Source organism: Sphaeramia orbicularis, chromosome 15 (genome assembly GCF_902148855.1).
Source record: "Sphaeramia orbicularis chromosome 15, fSphaOr1.1, whole genome shotgun sequence".
Taxonomy (NCBI): Eukaryota; Metazoa; Chordata; class Actinopteri; order Kurtiformes; family Apogonidae; genus Sphaeramia; species Sphaeramia orbicularis.
This window is the reverse complement of record NC_043971.1, coordinates 18,610,796-18,631,720: the sequence shown is the minus strand read 5'-3', so window position 1 is coordinate 18,631,720 and position 20,925 is coordinate 18,610,796. Positions and strand designations below refer to the sequence as shown.

The 20,925-nt window shown below is 35.6% G+C and overlaps 1 protein-coding gene across 1 annotated transcript in view; it reads right to left on the bottom strand.

The window, feature by feature from the left end:
* The window catches only part of hpse2 (heparanase 2), a 65,604-nt gene that overhangs the window by 7,143 nt on the left and 37,536 nt on the right, over positions 1 to 20,925 (bottom strand). Inside the window, exons 6-10 of the mRNA XM_030155914.1 lie at positions 16,379 to 16,426; positions 9,369 to 9,462; positions 8,564 to 8,670; positions 7,297 to 7,411; positions 2,138 to 2,283 (exon numbers count right to left, since the gene is read on the bottom strand). Of these exons, the coding sequence (XP_030011774.1) occupies positions 2,138 to 2,283; positions 7,297 to 7,411; positions 8,564 to 8,670; positions 9,369 to 9,462; positions 16,379 to 16,426 (510 nt within the window). The remainder of the gene's footprint in view (positions 1 to 2,137; positions 2,284 to 7,296; positions 7,412 to 8,563; positions 8,671 to 9,368; positions 9,463 to 16,378; positions 16,427 to 20,925) is intronic.

The window sequence follows — 20,925 nt, the reverse complement described above, 5'->3', positions numbered from 1 at the left end:
ACAAGGTGGACGAGTACGTGTGGAGCGGCAACGGCTAGAAATGAAGTCAGTGTGGAGGTATCCAGTGAACATCTTTCTAAAAATAGTAAGTCAGTCTTTTTTCCAGGAGTCACAGTGGTTTTTATTTGCTGTATTTGGACTCTAATGATGATACTGGTTGTAAATGATCCCTCTGTTAATAAGATTTTAGGGCTAACAGAAGAATTGTTTCTGACTGAGGTCATGCTTTGCTGCTGAATTGGACTTATGGAGATTCTGTTTATTGATTTAAATACATTTTGCTGACAGACAACTCGAGTGAACGTGTAATGGTTCAATATCTGAGATTTACACCTGCATAGGGGTGTTTTATTATCCTCAATTATTGATATAAGCTAACTCCACTTTTAAACATTGTCACTTTTGTATAGGAGCTGGAAAAAAAACAGAAAAAAAGTCTAGGGGGTAAAAATGAGGACTTCCAACCCAAGTGCTCTACTAACAATTGATGTACAGGCTGTTCACTGTGGGTACAAACAGCCGATACAGAAGTAAATGGACTTAGCAACCGGTAACTGATCACTGGTATAAACGAATCACACTAGCATTAATGTACCTTATATATCTATATTTCAAAAAGTTAGAAGATCATTGAATGGTTTTATTAAATGTTTTGAGAAATTTACTAGTTTTTGTGTCTGAATATCATTATATTTCATATATAATTTGCTTATAAATATGTGTATTAATATATCTATGTATTTATCTATATATTTATGTATATATGTGTATAGATAGCTAAATAGATAAAGTAAATAAATCAGGCACAATCTTTGATGATTAATGATATTAGAAATAATTTGAAACTAAGAACTACTGTTAGATTTAGATAGGGAAGCTGGATTACTTGTATTATGGGATGAAATGAACTACAGAAAAGGGATGGGATTTAATAAGTATATACTTCTACCTATTTGAATATGCAATCTGATATCAATGAGTAATGTTATTTTCTGTCCATTTTGCTTCATTTACATTTGAAAATTAAAAAGAAAAAAGAAATTAATTAGCTCACTCACGAGTCCTCATAATCATGTCCAAGTCCACACTTTTGTCTAAATATGGTCAATTCTAGCTCAAAAAAAAAAAAAAAAAAAAATCTAAATAGCGTCGGCCAAAATACAACCTTAATCTCCTAAAACCCAGCTATGGGTTTTCTGTCCACATTTGTGGACAAGAGTTTCACAACTTTATACAAAAAAAAAGAAAAGAAAACTGTCCACCACAAAGGACATTCCATAAAAATTTTGAAAACTGCATTTGAAAAAACTGTTGCATCATGATGTTTCCAATATAGGCACTTATTTAATAAAAAAACAAAAAAAGCTGGTACCTTGCAGAAATGTCCTTTGTCTTAGGAGGTTAAGGCTTCAAAAAAGGAATGAAAACCAACTGGTGACGTCTGTGTAAATTCATTGAGAAGTATTTCAGATACCTGTCTAAACCTTCATGCCATATACAGTTGTGTACATTTGTTATGCAACTCCTACCCATCTATCTCCATCTACCATCATCTATCTGATCTGTAAACGAACCCTGTCTCGAGTAAGGCCGTAAGTCTAGCCTGGTGCTGACAGCCACTGGCCTGGGTTAAATGATAACCTTGAACAGGTTCATGGTGGCGCTCTTTATCTCCTCCCGGCACAGACCGCCTTATTGTCCTCCCTCCTCCCCCTTGAATAGCCCCCTCCAGCCAATCCGAGATGGGATAAAGGCCTAGCACACCTTTCAGCGGCTCTTTGACGGCAGAGAGACAGCCCCCACACACCTGATAAGTGATACCCGTTAAGTTTTATAGGCTCTGAGCTGTGAATGAGCGGGTGTCTGCGGTCTGCTTATTTATGGGAAGCCGAATGGGCTGGCTGGGGATTTTGTTCTTCCCCACCAGACACTGGGCCTCAGGTGCAAAAAAGAAGAAAAAGTAAAAAGCACGGCAGTCTGTTTTCCATCTATTTCTTCAAGGACATTCCCAAAGCATTGCTACACATCACTGAAAACCTAAGAGGATGTGCACTTTGTCATCTGTCAACCTCAAATGAAAAAAAAAAAAAACATGACGAAATCACTGAAGACAACATTGACTGTAAGTTGTACGTACTTGGAGTAGCTGGTACAGTGGGCGTAGATACGTAGCTTGTCTCGTATGACCCTTCCTGGCTGGGGTTTCCTCTGCAGTCCGGCCACTCGGACGGCTAAAACCTTCGGACCCACGAGTCGCTTGAAGACCAGGGATACCCAGTAATCCTGCAGGGGCAACATCACAACACATGCATCATTTTCAGAGCAAAAGACAATACATTATTTTTATTATTTTCTTTTGTAATGTCCTCTATATGATGAACTGAGAGCCTCTTTGTTTGATGACATGTGTATCCGAAATCCTGATATGTTCTGGACCACTGATGATGACAAGATGAAATGGTTGTTTAGTTCAAATGGATATAAATTAGCATTATTTGTTTGTAAAGCCTGGAAAAAGCGGCAGATGTGTTTGTTTAAATAGGTCAGTACTTTGTTTTCTTCATATCTATTGTGCCTATTGTCTGGTATTTGATTTTTGGTTTGTATTTTTGGTGTCTTATAAGCCCATGTAAGGTCTGAGCATGTTCTTAATGCAAGACATAATAATAAAAACATTCATTCATTCATTCATTCATATCCATTTATTGCCTGAGTACTCATGGCAGTGCAATATTTAAAGCCAACACTCATTTATGACAAGAATTTCAGTAAAACTTTATATTAAAGCACGCATATTCCCCATTTAGTTATTATTAGTGGCATAATCTAAATCTAAATAATCCAAAGCACTCTTAATGCCTGTTTCTTCATAAATTTACTCTACAACTACTGTACTATGCAAGTAATATTTTACCTCAATAACCTCCTAATTACTCAATTATTGCTTATTGATAGTATGTAAGGAAGGTTTTGTTTTGGTTTTTTTTAAGGATCAGTGCATATTAATAAACACCATGTGCCACTACGCAAGATTATAGCCAAGGCTATTTTTCCATTTTTAGTCCCTACATAAAACAACATAGTTCACATAAAACAGTAGAATCCAGTGTATTCATTCAACAGACAAGTAAAACACATTATACATTTATACTACATTGCACACAACATACATACACACACAATTTCAGAGTGTCAGATGACTTTATATGAGATTGTGAAGGCAGGTTTGGTTGTCTACTAACCATGATTTTAGATGTTTAGTGACTGAGCTGAGGGTAGGCAGGTCGCAGGTAACGGTTGGTAATATGGTAATGTAAATTGTTAAATTATGATCCTATTCTTGTGTTACTACCATCTTATAAGTTTATAATTAACTTACTTATTTACAATAAATAAGTGTTAATTAAGAGGAATATGTTCATGCAAAATTAGAGATTAAGAAGTGCTTAATAATGAATAATAAGTCTTAATATACCGCCAATGTTGATACTAATAAACTACTAAATAATGAATGTGTGTACCTTACTATAAAGTGTTCTACGACACATTCTTTAAAAGTCTAATGCATGGATTTTTATTCCCTCCCGCAACAATGAAGACCTGAGATGTGAGAACTAAATTCTCAATTGTGTTTATTCAGCCTTGAAATTCGCTGGTGATTGTAAAAACTTAAGCTTGAGTTTCACAAACTGTGAGAATTAGGAAAATTCAGGCAAAGCCACAAGTTGGTGACATGGAGATGTATGTTCCCTGAAAATGTCGAGTCAAAATATTTCAGCACTTTTCACCAAAGCCGGTTGTCCCATGTAACGTGTCATGTTGTATCAAACAGCCGCTGACCGGTGGTAGAATTGACAGATCTTAAATATGACATTTTTAGAAAATATTATGCTCCATCATGAAATGCTGTTTTCTGTTATCATTGCTGAGTGGTCCAACATACTGTGTCTCACTCTACAGACTACACAGACTCAACACCTCTCCAAGAGACCCAGAACAACATGTGTTCCTCAGGAAGTTCCCATGCAATCCTGCATATGGCAACATTTAAGGGCTTCTTTTTTCCATGCAGGCTTTAACTTAATTTGCTGCCAAGGCATCGAAGAAGCAAAGCACAGTATGGAACTGTATAGTGTTGGCCACAGGCAGAGGGATGGATGGCTGAGTGTATGGCCAAAGCTGTGATCTATGATTATTGTATATTGTATTAAACAAAGAACAGCTAGTCGTCTGGGGCTAGTGTGGTGGCGTGTACATGTATTTCAGTCTTAAAATTCAGGTAAAAGACACCGTCGATTATTCAACATTTTATATGTGATAAAAAATCCTGGCTAAAATAGGAAATATGAACAGTTTTTGTAGCATTGAGAAAAATCCAATGAGGTCTAAATCAGTCGTCTCACTCAATTTTCCCCCAACTTATATTTTTAAAGGGTGCGTAAACAATAATTAAGAATGAACAGAAATATAATGTTCTCTAAATTCAGTAAAAGTAAAAGAAAGACTGCAGAAAAGCAAAACCATACATCAGTCAAACATCAGCGGTGCAATTCAGTGAATAAGAGGATAATGATGAGATTAACAAATTTCCTTCGTGTTTAATTGGGCAAATGAAAGTCAGACCGCATACTTAAAACCCAGCAAATCCCAGGTTTAAAGTCTGAGGCTATGTTATCACACTGCATCTAGTTTTAATATAACTAGACCAATGAGGATGTAAATTCAATTTCATTCTAATTGGATTTCCCGTAACAAATAAAAGCGTAACAGCAAATGAATGAAGACAAATAACACATCCAGGAAAAGATCAAACTATGACACATAGTGATTAAGGTTTACAAGAGACGGTTTAATGCGTGGAGCGAGGAACTTTATGTGGCTGAGGTAAGTCAGACAAGTGGGTTTTTAAATTGTAAATCGAGCCCAATCATTCATTATGTACTTAGAGAGGTAGATACTGCGTCTTTATGAATATAGTTTCTTTTTTCTTATTTTACTTTCCTTACATTTTTTATTGCATCTTGTATTTATGATTTACTGGAGGCAACATCTACCAAAAAATAATTCCTTGTGTGTTTATGTACTTGGCAAATAAAGATGATTGTGAAATAAATTGTTTCTTTATAAATGTGTTTTTTTTTTTTTTTTAGAGGAGTCAGACATCTTCTCTACTTATATGAACAGATATGCAGATCAGCTCCATGGAATAAAATAACAGGTGGAAAGACAGCAGAAAAAAAAAAAGGTGGAAACAGAATGTTAAAAATACAAAGTAAAAAGATGGAGAGGAGTGAAAAAAGTGGTTGAGTCATTTGAAGGGCCAGGAGCTACTTGGATTCAACATCTACCAATTCAAGAGTCGTCCTTTGAGGCAAGAGGCCAGGCCATAAATTTTCCGAGCACAGAGGACAGGTTGGCCCTGCAGTGAATTCTCTCAGCAGGTAGGCTGGTGCAGGCTTCAGACATCCAGCCATGTTAAAAGCATTGTGATCCTAGCAGGAGACTGTCATTCCAAGAAAAATAATGGAGATGAAGAGGGAAGAAAAATGAAGCCATCTCTATTGTTTAATGTCTTATAGTTGAAGTGAAGCAGAAAAAAGTGTGCATAAGACAGCAGTAATGAAAGATTTTGTGAAAAATTGTTGCCTGCATCTGCAGAAATGATCAGCAAAATACTATTTCAAGACTGTCAAAGCTCATTGTGCAGCTGTGTCTGGCTGAGGAAGTAATAAAAAAAAAACATATGTAATGTGCTCCTTAAATCCATCATCTTTACTCATTTGGCGTAAACAGAATGCCCTGAGTGTGAGCCATTGGTTTATTAGTAAACTTTTATGAACTTCCTAAATCTTGTTAATGAACTTGGCATACAATTTAACACTCTTAATTATTGTAATTTATATGTTTTTCCACACATATTAGACCTGTTTCACGTTCAGCAAAGAAAATATTGCCAATTAAGAGCCCACGTTGAACTTGAAGTAGAATAAAAAAAAAATAGTGCTGTCAAACAGTCAAAAATTTTAATCAGATTAATCACAGGGTTGCTGTGGATTAATTTCAATTAATTAAACATCATTTATTTGTAATCTATTTTAATTGCATTTCATTTTGCATGAGCAAAGATGAATCATCAATTATTCATTATTTTTTAGATTTTTACTGTTATTATCAGATTTTATTATTATTATCTTTAATATAGGATTCATTTTATAGGATTTTACCATGTATATTGCTGAACCTGAGTACTGATTTAATTTCATGTACACACTACATGTAATGACAATAAAGTGAACCTTGAAACACACTTTATATATATATATATATATATATATATGTGTACACACACACACACACACACACACACACACACACACATACATACACTTAATGTGTTTATTAAACACCTTCAACAGTTTCAACAAAACAACTTGAAACAACTGTTCCATCTTGGGTTTTTTTGTTCTCATATTTCCATTCAGTGGGCCAATGTACGGTATAGCATCTTCCATCTTTATGGGTTGGTTCTGCTGCCTGTCACTACTGGATCAACTGCCCATTTGCACATGCATGACGGTAACTCTACTTGGACAAACTGCCTGAAATGCACTGCCAGAGACGTTCAGAGTCATTCTGTGCTGTAGATGGGTTAGCTGCATTCAGATTTTTAATCAGATCAATCATGATGGTGGATTAATCTGCATTAATTCTGGCAGCCCTGTAAAATACATATATATATATATATATATATATATATATATATATATATATATATAGGCTTCAGAAATCATGACTTTGAATTTCAATTGTTTTACAACATTCTATTTGCCATTGAAATTGTAACTGGCGAAGCTTATTGCTCATCTGTCCATCACAGATCAAACTGAACCGCAGAGGACTGGCCAGTTCCATTTAGCACAGCGTTGCATGTTGGTGTATCGGCATCTCAGGTTGCGAGTCTGTCACCGGCCAACTGTCCGCACAGAGGAGCACACAGTTGCAATGGGGGGGTTGAGGGGAGCTGTGACACGGTCCTGAGCTACTGACAAAGGGCTAAAGTTACATGGCATTTCGCCCCCGCGTCTAACCACTCAGCACCACTAAACGCCTTTCATCTCACCTAATAACTCCCACGGGAAAGAGCGAGAGGTGCCATCAAGGCAGGCAGGATGGGGTCTGGTACGGAGACGGTCCAGAGTCTAACAGACCTGCATCCGGAGCGCAGGTTAGACTTTATTAATATACTGGAGTCTGACCCAGCAGCCTCGTATACTGGATTTAATTTAAGACACTTACAGGTAAAGGGTTAAAGTGCTGGTCCACAAGGTGTGTGTATCCATAGTCAAAGAATGAGTGACGCATGACAACGTCAACCCCGTGCACAGCAGCCATACCGAGTGTGTTCACCCACCTGTGGTTGAAGGAAATACACATATGCATTAATAAAACATGGCTGTGGTTGGTTTTAATTAGAATAGAATAGAATAGAATAGAATAGAATAGAATAGAATAGAATACAGGGTGGGGAAGCAAAATTTACAATATTTTGAGGCTGGGATTGAAAGACAGTGTATGACATATTAGTTTATTGAAAGTTATGAGAATTTATTTGCCACAAGAAAATTTACATAATAGAAAATGTTTTTATTCTATGTGTCCTCCTTCTTTCTCAATAACTGCCTTCACACGCTTCCTGAAACTTGCGCAAGTGTTCCTCAAATATTCGGGTGACAACTTCTCCCATTCTTCTTTAATAGTATCTTCCAGACTTTCTCGTAATAGTTTTGCTCATAGTCATTCTCTTCTTTACATTATAAACAGTCTTTATGGACACTCCAACTATTTTTGAAATCTCCTTTGGTGTGATGAGTGCATTCAGCAAATCACACACTCTTTGACGTTTGCTTTCCTGATTACTCATATGGGCAAAAGTTTCTGAAAAGGTATGGATAATAGTGTTAGGTATGATTATGACATCAACATATGTTTGGTTTCAAAACGACTGACGTAGTGCCTGCTGAGAAAAAACAACTAAATGTTCATTGTAAATGTTGCTTCCCCACCCTGTAGAATAGAAAGAACAGAATAGAATAGCATAGAATAGAACGGAATAGAAAAGAACAGAATAGCATAGTATAGAACAGAATAGAATAGAATAGAAGAGAAGAGAAGAGAAGAGAAGAGAAGAGAAGAGAAGAGAAGAGAAGAGAAGAGAAGAGAAGAGAAGAGAAGAGAAGAAAAGAAAAGGAAAGACAACAGAATAACATAGAATAGAACAGAACAGAATAGAAGCGAACAGAATAGCATAGAATACAACAGAATAGAATAGAAAAGAACAGACTAGAACAGAGCAGAGCAGAATAGAAGAGAACAGAATAGAACGCAATAGAATTGAATAGAATATTTATTGTCACTGTTACAGGAACAATGAAAATTAGTTCAGCAGTTCTGTTTCTTGTTTAGCAGCAAAATAATTAGCATTAATAGGTTACAATCAACTATGTGTGAATGACCAAAAACACTAACACAAAGTATGTTTTTGGAGTATGATGACAGCACTTACAGAAATCCAGCAGCATATGTGTCAGACAGATTACTGATGCCTCCGGCCCACGCTGGCCCGAGTCCACCCAGCCACACCTTTTTACCTGGAGTATGTGAGTTCACGACCTGCGATGTGTGTGAACAAAACACTGAAATCAAGTCTATAAAGATCTGACAGTGGATTTCTTTTTGTTTACTGACTGAATCTACAATGCAAACAGATGAAAATATGCACAAGCGTCATTACTCTTTAAGTGCACATATACAAACAGACATGCACAAAACCTGAGCTCAATGACTTTAATGCAGAATCCCATTCACCCCATATTAAATTGAATGAAATGTAGTTTTGTTCCAGGAAAAGACCTTCCTGCAGCACTTTGGCACCACTCAAACCTTAAAACTCAGCAACTGTGCCATAGCAGCAAATACTGAAAATAACATGACCTGAAGACACACTCTTGCGGTTGTGGTTTATGCACATGTGGTTGTATCATCACAAAAAAAGTATCTGAGGGCTACACTGATCCATAACTTGGCAAAATCTACTAAAGAAATGCAAATTTATTGCTGGATTAAAATGAGTTTCTTATTTTCCCTGAAGGTGGCTTGCTTAACCTGATGAAAATATTGACCAATTGTAGTGGAAGTTGTTTCAGAGGGGAAAGAACAGGATGTAAAGTCTGAAAAATTAACTGGATAAAGGCTCAATTTCGTATCTACAGATCTAGCATTGAAATAGTAGCTATGGTATCTATACAATATGTGTACATAAACAATTAATATTATTTAAAGTAGGCCAAGATCTGATTAAGATACAGTACCTTTATGACTTTATTGATCTGCTCTGTCAATGTGTCCAACAGACGTGTTTTAAGGAAGTCTTCTACCTTTTTCACTCTCCCATCCATGTAGTAACTGTAACAAAAAGGACAGAAAATGCTCTGTGCAGTCTTTATAACACAAACAATAAACATGACATATTTTTCCTATATATATATATATATTATATATACTTCCTATATTAAATTTTGCTATGAGCTAAAGGTTTAAAACCCAAACCACGAAGAACAATTCAGGTCTCACAGATGTAGAGCACAAATATTATTTCACTACAACAAACACAACATGATGAACAGGGGCTGACATCGTCAATTACACATCGGCCTACTGACAATCCAGTTATATGTCAAACTGTGAGGTTTCATAAGAAATGGAATTAAAGTATAAATATAGCAGGCTCAGACTGAAAAGAGCAGATATCCATCTGTGGTGATGCTGTGTTTGATAAAGACACCAAAGAGATGATTTTTAAGACAACATAAAGAGAGAGGAATTTAAATGCAGTTTAAGCCAAAGTCGAAAGAAGAACACAACTTTGTGGGAAAACAGAAGTGCTCTCCAAGATCTTCGGCGAGAGCCCAGAAGGGGAAACAAGAAAGTAAACGCAAATTCACACTTTTACAGACACGAGGACTGCGCTGCAGGAGAATCTGTTTCCACACAGGCGTCGAACATCCAGCCAAAAGCCATTTCAGGTTTATGTTTCAGGTACTATAAAACACACTTAGATCTCATTTTTACAGCAGCTGCTGAGTGTTAAAATATGTGCCTTGAATCAAATTAGAGCCAATAAATTAAATAATTAGTCATTACATTATGTAATTGAATAATGGTTAAGACATGTAATTTACTGTGTGTATAAACATAAGAGCACGTTAACACTGAACATAACACCGGCTTAGTCCTTACTGTAACTGTGTCTCTACACATTTACTTTTCTGCAGACAAGATGCCAAGATTTGAACACACCCTCCGTGGATATTAACTGCAAAAACAAATGCAGGTCCAGTTCGATATTCAGAGTCCTTCATCCAAACAACATTAGTTTTTGCTCCAAATCAACTGAATGAGGTGAACTGCAAATCATTCCATTCATTTTAGGACTTCCAAAGGTTTTTTATGGGTAGTAGTAGTAGTACTAGTAGTAGTAGTTTATTCGGTCATTAATTACTTTAAACAACAAAAAAAAACAACATATCCATTGTTCCATATACAATGTGACCTAAAGGGTTTAGGCTGAAGTTTAGACTTATTTTGCCTAACCCTATTTACAATTAAAAAAATGTTCCCACATGAAAACAAACAAAAAAATTTCAATGTAATCATTGCTAAATACACAACAGAAGAGAATGCGAATTTAATTTTAATTAAAGTAAATCATGTCCTTATCTCAACCACCAATATTGATCCTAGTCTTTTAAACAACTGTTTTCTTCAGTCAATCCTGAGCTCTATATTTTTGAATAACAGTTAATTTGTACATTTTTCCAAAAGTTTTAATTGTTCCAGACGGTTTGAATTGATCTTCCAGGCCATTCCAAAGATTAACCCCTCAAACAGAAATACATCTACTTTTTAAAAATTCTTTCTTGCCTTAGCTTTTTTAAAAATACCGGTTCCTCTGGTGATAATGATTCAAGGTAAAACATAATGAGACACTGGCTTGTTAAAAATAAACTAAGCTCTTGATATTAATGATAATGATCACAGTTATAAGAAATAACACAAATAGACACAACACCTGTATCACTGTAGAAAATGTTTTTACTAAGGTACCAGATCTGCTCTGTTTTCATTGAGCTACACATGAAAAAGCAAGATGAAATTTCGAGTTGCGTTATTCTAATTGAGTCAAACTAAAAGTAAACAATGCACAGTAAAGTGCAGTCGGCACTAAAGAGATGTATTGTATTTTGTGTATAAACATAACAACTGGAAAATCTAAATACGCCAAAACAAAAAGCCAAACCTCTATGGAACCTGTTTTGGAAAAAGTCTGCGTAAATGACAGATATGTCAACAAAACTGCTGAGAACCGAGCAGAATTTAGTTCTTGTAGGGAGAAGCTGTGTTGCAATCTGAGCTTAACCTCCTTGAATTTTTTCGACACGTCGTTGGAATCATCCCAAACTCCTGGCCTCCAACTGTAAACAATGCACGGATTAAGTCACAGCTTTACACAAATTATTTGGTTATCCTGTCATCTTTGCACAGGGCTCACTATAACTCTACGGTCCATACCTCAGGGAAAGACATTCCAGTTCATATATGGAAAGAGAACGAAAGGCAATGGAAGTTATAGCTGCGAACCAGTGCTAGAGCCAGTGAAGTCATAGCATGAAACAGAAGACTTAAATGTTGCATGAAAAAATTCAACTTTAGACTTTTCTGCTTCATTAAAATGCAAAGGGCCATGAAGAAATGGAGGATTCTGTTGTGTTTATGTATTCTGATCAGAAGGAATTATAGTTATTATAGTTTGGTAAGAATAATACAATGTGTTCCTCAAACAGAACTTAGAGGATCTCTTTTATTCACTTGCCGACTTATAAAAAAAAAAAAAACAATCTGGCAGACACAGCAAAAATCAAAATGCAAAATAAGAGAAAAAATGCATCCAAATGTTTTCGCCAAACTTCTATTTGGTCAGCTTGTTTCATATAGTTCTCACCATGTACCAGTCCAGTTCCACATGGAAGATGATGGTCTAACAAAACTATCTAGCACTCATATTAAGAAAAATATAGCACAGACAAAAACATGCCAAATCAGACAAGATGGGTGGAGGCAGGGGTGAAAAACCATCGATATTATGATGGAAAAATACCGGGAACACTTTACCAAAGTTCCCATCGCATAATCACTAAAGTACAGATGACTTAGAGTTGCACATTGGTGTAAATCGGTTGATTTTTGTGAACTTACAACATCTGCAAATCTTGTGCATATAGTTTTATTTTGGATGCTTCTCTGCACACTTAATGTTTGGGTTTTAGATCCTGCAAAATAAGGCTAGGTTCAGACAGCAGGTATTAATGCACAATTCGGATTTTTTGATTAAATCCGATTTTTTAGTATCCTCATTCATATTACACAATAAATGCGACTTCTATCAGTTTTGAATATGAACTGACTGCGACCCTGAAGTGACCTGCATTCGCGAAAAAAAGGTGCTGGTGGAATACGTGACCACGCAGGCATGTACTGTGTTTACAGAAGTAAATATGTTTTTACTGCCGTTCTTTGTCCTGTGGCACACAATTGTGAGGTTTGTCGTGTTTCAATGACGTAAAGGTCAGATAAATGCGACCTGGCTGTTCAGACTTAAGTTGCTTTGCAAAATATCAGATATGTATCGGATTTAGGACCACATATGAAAGTGGCCTGGGTTGGATTTTTGCTGTTCAAACTGTATTTAACAGATGGGGGTCACATATGGGCAAAAAACCATCAGATTTGGGTCACATTTGCCTGCAGTCTGAACGTAGCCTAAGTCACTGCAACGAATAAAAAATGCTTCCACTTGAGAGACAGCATCATTTTTTAGCTTATATTCAGCTTTATTTCTTCTAAAATACTAAAATAGATATAGACATATATTGTGTGTAAGCGTGTCAAGGAAAGTCCATTGTGTTTATCAAGATGTTTGGCATGAATGGAGGTGTAGAGCTAATCATCAGACCAGTCATTTTGTAACAGTTGAAAGATATGATATGATATTTATAGTGCTTCTGTGATTCCCAACGCCAGTGAAGATCGCACATTGTATCACATATCTCTTTTTTATTGCCTCTGATGGAAATAACCTGCACACCACGGTCTCTGGCATGCTGTTCCATCATCATTCTGTCAAAAAATTTGAGAAATGTGGGTGTAACGTGGCCCTTTTGCCTCTTTAAAATGTGACCAGGCAGCGAGAAAATAAAACTGTTGTTTATGAACAAAGTGAGAAAGAACAACCTTAAGGTTTTGCTGCCTGGCCATGGCGCTATGTAAAAGTACCAGTGATTTTTATAGGCAGCGGTCGTAAAAGTGAACCTTTCATCGCTACATGATTTTGAAAATTAGCAGGAGCATGTGTTCGCTTTTCAGCAACCGACTGGTTCACACTGAGATGTTCACGCTGCAAATGCCCGACTGCTGGAGCAATTAGAGCTCACATTAGGTGTGTTGTTCAGAGCTGTCTAAACAGGAATGCTTATGGAAGAGGTCAAATTTGTCTCATTTAGTTTTCTGGCTCATATTTTCACTGCTGGAGTTGGCAGCTGTCTGCACGGTCACACACTTCTGACTTGGATTATTCTCCAACCACGAAGCCTCCGCTGTTAAACAAATCATATTTACTTAAACAATTTCTGGTAAGAGATTACACATCAGTTTCTACATAATCAGAAATGCCTATATTTAGTGTCGCTCATTTAATTAAAATAGTAAAATCCATATATTAAATGTTGAGTCTTTCACAGAGCTCATCTGTACTTTCTACTTCTTGCATTTTCATCTGAATACATTTAAAGGGAAAAACTGATTATTTCTATTTCAAATCACTGGATGCCTTCCCGACATGAAAACCCATTTCAACCTAAATTAACTGAACAATAACAGAATATAATTCCTTGGTGTTCCAATCAATATGTTATGAGACAAAACAAGACACTAAAGGGAGAATGAACAGCTGGAAAAGCCATTAAATTTAAATGTTTCTGACACTGAAACAAGCTAATGTTCATAAATTTCAGCGCTTTTTAAAATAATTTTTTACAAGTTAGAATGGTTTAATAGTCTTTGCATGATATTTATATGATGGGAGGTTTTAATCAATTTGAACAGAAACAGCTGATTAATTTAATTTCATACACTAGCGCATTTTTGAGTCTATACTTCTTCACTATGACTTGAGTAAAGAAGCTGAATTAATATTTCTATTTTTATAAAAGCATCTGTGCTTTTTTAAAAGTATATATATGCAATTTACCTTTGTTACAGTTTAACAGCTCATACGAGGTACTTACATGCATATGCACTTCTAGCTCTATTTTTGCTTCACCTCTAGTCTGAAAATAACTTGTGGAGCTGCTTTATACCATTTTTCATCACTGACAGTACTTGTTCCTCTATCAGTAAAGCATAAACAATGTTATTTGAGCAAAAAAAAAAAAGTAAGCTGTTTCTGGAAAAGAGACGTCATCTTTTTTCTGGTGTGTTGAAAGTTTAGCAAAAGAAAAGCAATTTTTATCCATCATATAAAGGGTGGAAGCTAAAATATCAGGCAGATAATTTAATAAATTCCCACGCCAAATAAAACCTAGATCTGCAAAATACAACTTGTGGCAAATAAGAAGATATAACATTTTTAGAAACCTGAAAACTTTACTTCTCAGACAAGAAATGGACATTATTTCTATAAAGTGAAAGAAAAACTAATCAGGGTGTTTGCTCTTTATCCAAATAAAAATTCCAGACTTTTTCAAAACTGCTATTTTTTTCCTCAAGACCTTGACTTTATGTACTTTTATACTTGCGTGCCTACTTTTTTTGGTTGAGACTGTACCTGTTGTGTGTAGTACAAAAGTTCATTTTATTAAATGTAGGACTGAATGAATGCACAATTTGCAGTAAATTAAATTTTACTGACGGAAACATTTTGAAAACATTTAAGTTTCACTAGAATCATTCCAGTACTGACCAGTTAGTGAAATCATATCAAGTTTTTTTATATACTTTCCTCCTGCATTTCTTATCTTACATGATTATGTACCTTTGAATGTACTCTATGAGAGAAACTTTTTTCCAAAATAAATTAAGACTTACACACAAAATTCTAGACTTTTCAAGGTCTGGAAAAGAGTGTTTCAAAATTCCATACTTTTTAAGACTTTCAAGACCTGTGCAAGTACCCTGTTAATGTAGTGTACAGTGATAAAGACAGAGGGCAGAGACAGAGAAAAAATGACTCAACATTCTCGTGTTGGTGAATCCAAATATTCAAAGGCGGTAACTAAGACAAGATGCTCCAAATGGGAAACTACAATGTTGTGGAAAAAATGTCAAAACATAATACAAACCACATATCAGTGTTTCGTGATCTGGAGGTACACAAATATTCAACACAACATTTCAAAGCAACATCATCACAAACTCTAAGACAACACCTCTGACCAGAATTTGAAAAAAAAAACAAAAAAAAAAACTGTGTCAAACCCATGTGATTCTCTAACCCAGTTTATGACAAATGCGGGATTTTAAACGTCCTGATTCCGAACCCACCCGAGACAGCTGCAGGCGAGTAAAACCTGTGTTGTAGATGTGTTAATGAGTGGTCTCCACTTTTATTAGTTTGGCTTCTTTTGTAGAGGTCACAGTTTCTGTCACGCAGCCTGGTTAGACTGGAATCTGGAGCTCTAGTGTAAAACGGGCTAATTGACAGGGAGAATGAGCCAGCGCATATGGTTTGATTTTAACAGTGTGGGTGGTGTTTTTCTAAGCCTTACTGACAACCCTTCCTCCTTCCGTTTCTTCTAATTTCTTCTAATTAGACCTGACCTTCACCTTAATGACCAATCACTCACTCGCCCAGGGTTGGTCTGCACTGACAGTGGGACTGACTTTGTTCACATTTTTTTCATGTGTCTGTGGAGATACAGATAAAACATGTGGGGAAAAAAAGGTCAAGCCATTCATATGTTTGTATGCATTCCTACACTCTGTGCAACAGACAAATGGCAGGTGTTACTAATTTAACACATGCAATCTCTAAGGCTCCTTTTCCTGTTATTCTATTTGAAGAATAAACATAATTTCCCAAATTATGCATCAGTTCCTCTCGATACCGGGAATAATAATGAATAATCCTGGCTACCTCTTAATACACGTAAGGGCCTGTGTGATTCATGGTTAAGTGGGCAATCACCTGTTTAGCAGCAGCTTGTAAATGGTGGGTATTTCTAAGGATAAAATTATAAAGTAGAGAAAAAAAGGGTAAAATACCTACTGTTGCCACGTAACTGCATCTACAGCAGAGCCAGCATTCTTCATGAACCTGGAAGAAAGAAGAGGAGTTATATTTAGACAAATCATAAGTATAAAAGGAATATTTTTTGGCTTTTTCCATGCTTGGAACCAGCGCCACCAGTACATTATTATAAAGATTAAAAATAGATTCATGGTTTCCAAATGTATTGAAATTTGATTTAGGCTTCCACCCGAATGAGAGAGCAAGGTAAAAATGCAAAAAGTATGGAAAATATAGCTAAGTTACAGAAATAAAACACAAGAGTTAAACCAACCACTGATGTTACATAAAAAAAAATCCATCACACTAAAAGTGCATTTAATTATTGTGTGAACAAATATATACAGTAAAAATGTAAATATCTATATAAATCTGAATACTCTACATAAAACAGTTGGATTGTCTTATGCATTATTCACTGTCCGGAACAGGGCACAAAAAACATGTCTCAAAGAGAAAAGAACAGATTTATTTACAAGCTAACTTCGATCTGCAGGTAAATACAAATACAGTACAAAACAACTGCCACCAAACTGTCATTTCTAAGGTCTAAGAAGCATTCACAGGCAGTTATATAGTGGTGGATGGAGCACCAAAACAGCCTAATGATGATCATTATCATCAAAATCATATTTTTTTCTCTTCAATTTCTTCTTTAATTTAAGGCACATTATATGCTCTACAGGATAAACTGACATGCACATACAATAAGGGGTATAGGTATGAACTCCCTTAGTAGGGCTGTGAGGCAATGGATTTGTCATTGGACTTAAGTACAAGACTGACTCCCAAGTGTAAATTAGATTTCAGTCATGTTTTTTTTTTTTTTTTATTTAGAGACCCAAACTGCTATTGGTTTCGAAATTTAAAAGAAGGTTTATTTAATTTAATTTAATTTAATTTATTTATTTATTTGAATTTTATTTATAAAGTTTATTTGATAGGGACAATGCAAATTACATAGTATAACTTCTACTTGTTACAAACAAGCTGTAGTAACTGATGATTCACATAAAGAGATTATAGCTATTGCTCGTTTCCATCTCCAGTCCCTAGTCAGGCTTTTAGGAGAGAGAGAAAGAGAGAGAGAGAGACAGAGAGAGAGAGAGAAAGAAAGAAAGAAAGAAAGAAAGAAAGAAAGAAAGAAAGAAAGAAAGAAAGAAAGAAAGAAAGAAACCTCCAATATAACCTTATTACATTTTCTGCTTTTAAACAAACATATTTGTTGAGCATGGAGCACCCACAATGACAATAAAAATCTTAGATCTTGAATGACATTGAAAATGAAAATAATTTTTTTTTAGTTTCAAAAAGATTAGTTTTTAAAATGTTAGTTTTATTCTTTCTTAGGGACAGCTCCACAGATAAGTTATGCTTAGGGCACCCAAATGGCTAACAGTGGCTCTGCATATAGTTAATAGTTCCCATTATGACTGCATTTACTCAACTTTAAGAACAACTTAAGGGTAAACAGGTCATGATATTTAATTTTATTCCCATTCAAAAAATATAGCATTGCTATTCATCAGTAGAGTGGCAACATTTTTAATTTTCAGTTAATATTTTATCAAGTTGAGAGTCTTTTTAATGAAATGTTCCAACATATGACATCAGTTTGACAGAATACACTAAACTCAGCCAATTATCAACACATATAACAAAAACAAAACAAAAAACAGGCACGGGAGAGTCAAATTCAGGGAATCTGTATGTGTTAACATTTTGCAACAGGCATTTTTATTTATACTAAAGCAAGCTAAAGAACATGAGGTGACGGATTTAGAGTTAACAAACTGGGCTTTAATGCACCACAGTTTGTAACGCTGTAAACGACACATCCATATGTTTTCAGGGGCTCTTTCCACAGCCTTCAAAGTTTGCTTTCAGTTTTTAAATAGAAACTCCAAACAACCCCTGAGGCCAGAAAAAATACTGAGAACACAGTATAACTTTTAATGGACTCATCCTGTACACAAAAACAAACTCGACCCATATACAGTCCCTCCTGAGCCGTTGCATCTGCATGTGCGTATGTGTGTGTTTCCTCGTGTACCTGACTCGAATCACTCCATATTTGGCTGTAACGGCGTGTCAGACAGGCCCAAATCGGTGTCTCTAAACACCATGTCACAGAACCACAACTTTCACCGCTTTGGCTTGTTTAGTCTGTCCGGCTCTGATATTTGGATTGTTGAGCAGCTCAGTGTCTAATTCATCTTCTTTCCTGAGAGCAGCAGAGTAGTCACGCTGTCAAACACAAGAGTCACCTCCTCGTAACAGTGTCAAACACACAGGAATCACCCCGTCGTTAAACGTGACACCCCTGACCCACCGATACTCCGGCTCTCTCTCCCTCTTCATCTCCTCTCTCCTCCTCTTCTCAGCTCTCATCTACGTCCTCCCTGTTCATCGTCAGCTGTTTGTAAATCACACCGAACCGCTGTACAGTACACGCATACACACACACCTTTTATTTACGAGTAAATTTGAGCAGTCAGCACTCAGACAGATAAACAACAGCTCCTAATGGTTTCATTGATGCAAGTAGCTCAAGTTCACTGAGGAGGGAGTCCCACATTCAATTATTCTTTCTTCTCCGTCTTCCAAGTACCTGTCAAAATGTGTGTGGTTTTAGAAAAGAGCTGGAGACACATCCAAGCCGAGATATACCGAGACAGTAATGTGCAAGAGGAGGTTTTCTCGGTGCATGTATTCCTGCCAAAGATATGTTACAGTCTTAAGTTTTTATTCGTTTTTTATTTTTATTTAAGCTCTCAGTTTGATTTTTGATTTTTAGTTTAGTTTTACAAGAGAGAAAGCAGCTTGATTCACTGCAAAAAAGGAATATCTGACTTGAATATGGAATATTTATCCTGAAAGATAATTTTTTAGATTTATTTACTTAAGATTATTTGACTTGTTCCAAGAATTTTCATCTTGAGTGGCCCCACTTAGATTTTACAACTACTCTTAAGCAATATTTATAAGAAAACCACCTCCGTTGTTGGGGGATGAGTATGGCGGACACAGTAGCCTAAGTGTTTGCCCTCAAGAAATTTTTACTTGTTTTATGCAGTTATGTTGTTATTTGTTACATATGTTGCCTATACATATCTATTGAGTCAATAATCTTCATAGACCATATATCACGTGTGTCGAACATATGGCCTGGGGGCCAAAGTATGTGAAACACAAAAATTACTCTGAAGATATTAACAATCACGTTAATTCAGGTTCCACATTCAGCTGAATTTGATTTCAAGTGTGTTGAATCAGTAAAATATTATCATAACCTATAAATAATGACAACTCCAAAATTTTCTCTTTGTTTTAGTGTAAAAAAAGTTTAATTACATGAAAATGTTTACATTTACAAACTATCCTTTCACAAACAATGTGAATAACCTGAACAAATATGAAAAACATGTAATGTCTTTAGAAAAGTAGGTGTAATTTTAACTTTATTCTGCCTGTTACTAAACATTTTGTTTATTTGTAGATCAACTGCGATCTGTAAATTGTAATGCACAAGTGTAAATGAGAAGCTGAGGCAGAATATGATTAGAATTGCACTTACTTTTCTTAATTTATAGGATGTAAATATCTTCATATTTTTCATTCTACAACATAAAGTATTATGCACACTCTGCAGGAATGACTTGTCTTTTCACCGAAGCACTTCCATCTTAAAATACCACATTAACGCAAAGCATACTTTAGTCTGGGATTCTGCTAACACTTCGCCTAACGCATTGACCAGCTAAGTGCATATATATTCCTTTCTTTCTTGAAACTGTTTGCTCATGCAAAATTAAACACAATTAATATAGATGAATAATTAATGATATTTAATCGTGATTAATCGAAATTAATCCACAGCACCCCTGTGATTAATCTGATTCAAAATTTGAATAGTCTGACAGCCCAAATATAATTATATAGCATAGATTAAAAAAAATCTTACTATTAAGACTAGAAACCTATATATTCTGCTTAAAATAAGAAATTTAGCATTCTATAATCCTTAGATAATATTTGATTATTTTAAGTAAACTTGATAAAGGCAATTTTCTTACTGCACTGGCAGATAATTTTACTTGAAATCAGACATTTTAACTCAATAATGAGTTTAATTTTCTTATTTTTGTACAGGCCTTTTTTGAAGTGTTTTTATCTCCTTTTTGAGATACTGGCTCATTTTTACATAGTTTTATTGTTAGAACATTGTGGGAAATGTCCTTCTAAAGTCAGCTTTAAGTTCAAATTATTTTCTCTCTGCTAATTTTAGGTTCAGTCTTAGTTTCTTCCTGAGTACAATAACCCTGATCTCCAAAAACGGTACCATTTGTGCATGTGTGAACGCACCGTTAATTGAGCACACACTGGCTGAACTTTATGGACTGTATTCCAGTTATAGAGGAAGCTGCTCCCTGTTTATTTAACAGTGCTAGTTAAAGTCAGAGGTATGTAAATCCACCCTCAGTCACTTCTAATTGTCTTGTTACTTGTGTCCCAAAAATCTACCG